This window comes from Nerophis ophidion, linkage group LG09, assembly GCF_033978795.1.
Source record: "Nerophis ophidion isolate RoL-2023_Sa linkage group LG09, RoL_Noph_v1.0, whole genome shotgun sequence".
In the NCBI taxonomy this organism is placed as follows: Eukaryota; Metazoa; Chordata; class Actinopteri; order Syngnathiformes; family Syngnathidae; genus Nerophis; species Nerophis ophidion.
In genome coordinates, this window is record NC_084619.1 from 24,226,755 (window position 1) to 24,233,112 (window position 6,358).

Here is a 6,358-nt window from a genome sequence, read left to right on the forward strand (position 1 = left end):
ACATGCTACCGGTTAGCATTAGCAGTTTCAACACCTCCAAATTTGACAAGTACACAATTAGAATGCACATTACAATCAAACAGGGGATGTGTAATAATAAGTACAATACTTTGCAGGGCTCAACAGAGGACAAGACAATAGAAGTAAACTACTTCCTAGGACAAACTGAAGTCAATATTCAGATGTAAAAGAAAACGAAAATGTATCTCCATATTACATACATTTTCAACATAATTAGAATTAATAGTAAGTCCTGTTAGAAGTATGTGCCCAAACACCCCAAATATTAATGGCATGTTCATAACAAGTTCATCAAAACGTGTACTTCCACTTCAAACCACAACTCTTTTTTTCACTTTGCTTTGGTTGAACCAGAATACTAAAGGGAAACGATGAAACTGTGGCGTTATTGCAACACGTTCACCACAAACATTGAAAATTGTATTGTAGAATATGTAATTTCTCTATATTCTAATTTAATGAAAATGTTGAAAATGTAATTTCTTGACTTTAGGGACACTTTGCTGCTCCTCGAGGATTGCTGGGTATTAGTTAGTGGCTGTTGGGTAAAAATAAAACAAAAATAAAAAAACAATTTTCAAATTATAATTTTGAGTTTTTATTCATAATTCATGTTTCCTGTTCTAATGCATACCGTGTCAAAAAAGTATGTTGCAAAAAAAACAAACAGCATGACGTATCTCAAAACCGTCCTTCAAAAGTTCCGCGTTAGACCACACCTCTTTTGTTTACACGATGACACACAACACCTCAACCTCGGATCATCATACTGTCAGACAGTTGGCAATAAAGATATATTTGCAAATAGAGTATGTAAATTGGCCCGTAAACCTGGAATTTTGCTGATTGCGACGTTTTATGCAAACACTGATGACAGTTGGCCTTGCAAGGATTATAACGCTCGAATTGGCACATGTGGACGTATACACCCACAACATTGAGTGATGTTTTAGTACAAAACCTGTTTTATGCGTAATACGTTGCTTCTAAAACCAAAAAAATTGGACAAACAAGCACACGGCGATGATGTATGCACAATGCAAACAGATCCGGTTTGCGTATTCAAGTCAAAGAGTCCACTCGATGCTCTAAGCCAAGTTCCAAAGACAACAAATATGAACTCTGCACCAAGCGGCGGCCTCACTATCACATGCCGACCTACAGTTTGGTTAACCATTAGGAGGCCAGGCCGTATCCGTTATCGCCTTTCACTTAGCCTGATGAACAAGGCCGTGTCACATAAATCAATCCAACAGCCAATGGGGGATTTTATGACCATTGATGAAACAATATGTAGCGCTGACATATTTCACAGCAGAAACTACCGTGTTGCCTGCAGCCATGACGGTTGTTCAGGAAAAAAAATAGTAGGTAACATCTAAAGATCAGCCAGCAGATTAAATATTAATAAAAGTCCCTGCGGGGAAGTAAAACAAAGCCGGTGAGTCATTAACTGCAAATGCACTAAAATCAGCCTTAGTAGTATAAACAAAAACAATGTGGAAAAAAAAGGTTGGTTTCGTGTGTGTGTGTGTGTGGTCACATGCAGGCTGTTTGCCGACTCGTCCTTGCATATGAATCACCCGAGCATCTGCCATTTCCTTGGTAACTATGCAACAGCACATCGCTGTGTTATGGCACACACATTATCACTGTCGCCGTCACACAAGCACGGATAAACCATTATGGCTCCGGCCTCCTAACTCTCTCACACACACACACACACACACACACACTAATCTTCTCGGCCATTGCATTACGGCAAACAAGTGGGTCGAAGTCCTGATTCATAAAATAAAGTGCACAGGGATGGAGCCAGTGTGACATTTATCAACCCTGTGCTGCGTTTGTGGTTTGAAAGTCCAGCTGATAAAGCGCCTGATAAGAAACCCCCGGTCAACGGAAAAGCGACTATGAACAAACATTGGAAAAGTCATAAAGGTTTTTTTATCATTTATGTCATCGGGATCATGAAAGAACACAAGTGAATGGTGCATGAGGTTCAAAAAAATCGGCTTTGTTCAGTTGCGTGCCGTTGCTCAATTTTAGCACAGCTCAATAAAACATGAGCAGGAAGCAGATTGTGTCTCGGATAATTACGCAATTCTCTAGTACATCAACACACACACACACACACACACACACACACACACACACGCAAGCGTAGCACTTTGTGTGTTGGCTGCAGTGTCAGCTACGGTGAGACTTTCTTTGTCTGTAGGCGCCAAACGTGTTGTACAAAGGCCCGGTAACCACCGTTTGTCATTTGATGACCTCATAAGCCAGTCGAGCCGCCCCAGTTGTTTACATTTTAAGGCGCCTCTTTGGTGAATGTGCCATATTTGCATGTGAAAGGAGCACAGCAGAGTTATGTTCTTAACATGGATGGACATTGGTGTGTTCCCAGCAGGGACAAGACATCGAAACAACATTGAGAACCTGTTGAATTAGGTCCAGATGTTGAGCAACCCAGACTTAACATTGGAACAACATGCTTTTTGACGTTTAATCAACGTCGGGTTCCGACGTTGATTCGACGATTGAATTTTGGTCATTTCCCAATTAATTATGTCGATCCAACGTTAGACATCAACGTTGTCTCGATTTAACAAAACAACTATTTTGAAAGGTCAGTTTTAAAGGACGTGTGTATAACCAACGTGCGTTGGGGTTTATAAGGGGTCTTCTTTACTTTCTTAAATTTGCTGATGGGAAAACGTTTTAACGCCATAATGGCGCACATTCTGACTCAACAGATTCCATGACTTAACATGACTTGGCACATATTTCAGCTACCACAGTGCTGCACAAATGGAAGCAATTTTAGGGGGTGTGTGAAGGCGGGGGAGGAGGGGGGTGGGGGCACAATGTTCCTGTTATTACCAACCACGTTTCCCTTTTTTTTTTACGAGAGCCATGCGCTCGGAGACAGAATGCCTTTGTGCAGCCTACTTACGTCCTCCTGAGCCGTCACAACAAGCAAATAAAAAAAGAATAAGAAAGGGGGGGAAAGCAACCAGCACTACTTAATGACTCGAATGAAGCAAGCTCAGACAATCGGTTCATACAAGATCAAGAAATTGTATTTGGCAATGTTTTTTTTTTTTTTTTTTTTTTAAACAAGTGCATACAAGTACAGCTAAAAGCATTTCAGTTTTTTTGCCAAGTGCTCGTAGAGTAGCATTAGTCACATTCTACGTTAAACAGGAACTGCCACCAGACCTAGAAGTACATCGAGAATTCTGTTAAACATCAACAAAGAGGAACGTCGTCCATTATAATGAGTACATACCTTTATCTTCAAAAATATAGAAACACAATGTATTGAAAAATCAAAAATTATACAACCATGTTTACGAAGTATACTCTTCCCTTGGGTCCAATATGTACAAGTCTGTTAGTCTGAATGGTAAGTATGTGATATTTATATATTTATACTGGTTGTGTCTGCTTCCAACCAAATCAAGGGTCCCTCTCCTTTTTTACTTTGACGTCTCCTGCAAGGATGGTGGCGATTTCCCCCTGCATGAAAGCCCAAGGTACGTTGGAGCCCACCAGGGGACACTTCTCCCCGCTCGGACAGTACACTTCGCCCGTGGCGCCTTGCTGCTTTATGCTCTCCCTGGAGCACGGGAAGCAGAACTTGTGCGAGGGCACAGACGGGCACTGAACAAAGTGGGTGTCCTCCAAACGCTCGTGGCACAGTGTGCAGCACAGGGGTATGCTGCCCGGTACCGAGGAGTCCGGAATGCTTTGAGGGTGCACTTGGTCCATGCCCGGCACGTGGGGGGTGCCCGTGCCCGACGCGTCTCTCTGCGCCAGCCTCCTCTGACTCATGGAGGACGGCGACAGGGGGCTGCTGCTGTTCCTGCGCGTGGTGGAGTGGACCTGGTTGGCGTCCTTGGGGGAGCTGTTCCCGCCGGCGTTGTCCGCCGCCATGATGAGCGCCGCCATGGGGGACTGGCCGTTCTGGGCCGCCTCGGGCGGGGTGGTGCGGGAGTGGGGTGATATCGTGGACGGCGGGGAGGCGAAGCTGGTGAGGGGGACCGGTGGCATTTTGAGTCCGTCGGAAGGCGGGGGTAACCACTGCTGTCCGTCCGCTCCGTTGAGTTTGGCGGCCGTGCCTTCGCCTTCTGGCTCAGGTGAGGCTTTTCTCTTCATGCTGCGGGGGTGCTTTCCTCTGTCTGGGTGAGAAAGGGTTAATGAACAAGAGTGATCAGACAAGCACACATTATACTCCAACACACTGCACACTTACTATGAATATGGATATTAGGTGCTCTCAACACGCTGCAAACTTACTATGAATATGAATATTGTTAGGTGCTCTAACACTGCACACTTACTATGAATATGAATATTGTTAGGTCCTCTTACAATGCACACTTACTATGAATATTAATATTGTTAGGTGCTCTAACACTGCACACTTACTATGAATATGAATATTGTTAGGTGCTCTAACACTGTACACTTACTATGAATATGAATATCGTCAGGTGCTCTAACACTGCACACTAACTATGAATATGAATATTGTTAGGTCCTCTAACAATGCACACTTACTATGAATATGAATATTGTTAGGTGCTCTAACACCCTGCACACTTACTATGAATATTGTTAGGTGCTGTAACATTGCACACTAACTATGAATATGAATATTGTTAGGTGCTCTCAACACGCTGCACACTTACTATGAATATGAATATTGTTAGGTGCTCTAACACCCTGCACAGTTACTATGAATATTGTTAGGTGCTGTAATACTGCACACTAACTATGAATATGAATATTGTTAGGTGCTGTAACACTGCACACTAACTATGAATATGAATATTGTTAGGTGCTGTAACACTGCACACTAACTCTGAATATGATAGTGTTAGGTGCTGTAACACGCTGCACACATCCTCACTATGACTATTAATATTGTGAAGTGGTGCCCACCTGACTTGGAAGCCGAGGCGCTGCCGTCATAGCCCATCACTCTTTGTTGCATGGCCGCATGGTCCTTCTTGAAGCGGCTGTCGAAGGTGTGCAGAGCCATCAAGTCCCGCACCGTCTTGCCTTTCCCCATCCAGTCCGGCTCGGATCGGCCTTTGTGGCTCTCCGAGATGTCCGGCGTCAAACTGTCCGGTCTGTGCTTGTCCTTGCCCTCCCGGTCGTGCTCGGTGCTGGACACCGAGGTGGGTCTCTTGCCCAGCTCGGCGGGACTGCCGGCCAGGGCGGAGGGAAGCCCCATCTGGCCCGCTCGCCCGTTGACAACGTGCACCGGGGCCATGTTGCCGTTGACTAAAGGCACGAGGTTCGGCGGCACGGTGCTATTCCTGCGCGGGTTGGGACTCTGGCGGTTGAGCTCCGGCGGCTCGTCGGGCTTAGGAAATCCATTGGGGACGGGGATGCCGTTCGCCTGCCGGCCGGACTGGTACTCGGAGCCCAGCCTCGGCGGACGCTCGGAGGACAGCGGGTAGCGGTCCAGCGGCTGCGGCGGCCGCGAGCCGGGGTCCCCTGCCGCGGCGTGGTTGATCGCCTGGATCTCCTTCCCGGAGAGCTGCGACTTGACAGGCCCGGGAGAGCGGCCCTCCTGGAAGCCGTGAGCCCGCTTGAGCTGACGCGCCGTCTCGATGACAAACTCGATGCGGTCCGCTCCCTCGTAGTTGACACATCCCCGGCACACAGGCTCGGTAAAATCCCAAATCATGGCCCAGGGCATGCGGGGCAGGTCGCACAAATAACACGACTGCCTCCTGGAAGAAGCAGCGACCGCCGCGGACGACATGGCGCTCGTCGTCGACCCCCGGAAAACAAAACCCAAAATCGGCTGCCTTTTTTTTTTTTCCTCCTCTTTTTTTTTCTTCTCCCCACCCTTCGGGTAAAAAAAAAAGCACGTTCCGGCTAAAAGTCGTCCTGTCCCGGTTGAGCGAGCAAGGTTGCTGCGTTTCTACAGGGAGAAGTTCATGTCGGTGTGGACTTTAGTGGGGCGCTCGTCTGTCTGCCGCTGACTCAAAGCAAGACTGGCTCGATGTGGAGCCGTGACGTCACAACGCCCGCTTCCACTTCTATTCACTTGAGTTCTTCGACAGACCCCCCCCCCCCATCTCACTCACCCCCCTCCCCTTTCTGCAGCCTCTCACACTCACTGTGCAAAAAATAACACACACCAAAAAAAAATTATTAGGTGTGCTAAATGTGCACATGGATGTGATCACATGATATAGTCAACAGCTTGTCTGCGATGATATTCTGCAAAAATGTGTTGGGGGGTGGAAAATAACACACACAGACGCGCACACGCACATGCACGGAGAGAGAGAGTGTGACTCCAGCTCCTCTA

At 46.7% G+C, this 6,358-nt stretch overlaps 1 protein-coding gene across 1 annotated transcript; it reads right to left on the reverse strand.

Annotated features, from left to right (window-relative positions):
- Nucleotides 1-3,082: 3,082 nt before the first annotated feature.
- On the reverse strand, nt 3,083-6,108 carry irf2bp2a (interferon regulatory factor 2 binding protein 2a). The gene is made up of 2 exons (XM_061910624.1): nt 4,972-6,108; nt 3,083-4,205 (listed from the first exon to the last, which is right to left on the reverse strand). Exons 1-2 carry the CDS (start codon nt 5,801-5,803, stop codon nt 3,484-3,486), a joined length of 1,554 nt encoding a protein of 517 aa, XP_061766608.1. The 5' UTR covers nt 5,804-6,108; the 3' UTR covers nt 3,083-3,483.
- Between the last annotated feature and the right edge of the window lie 250 nt (nt 6,109-6,358).

Bases quoted from the DNA above. Each gene is read 5' to 3' on its own strand.
- irf2bp2a (XM_061910624.1), bottom strand. From the start codon at position 5,803: ATGTCGTCCGCGGCGGTCGCTGCTTCTTCCAGGAGGCAGTCGTGTTAT. The intron at 4,206-4,971 runs GTGGGCACCACT...TTTCTCACCCAG, and splicing joins CGCCTCGGCTTCCAAGTCAG to ACAGAGGAAAGCACCCCCGC.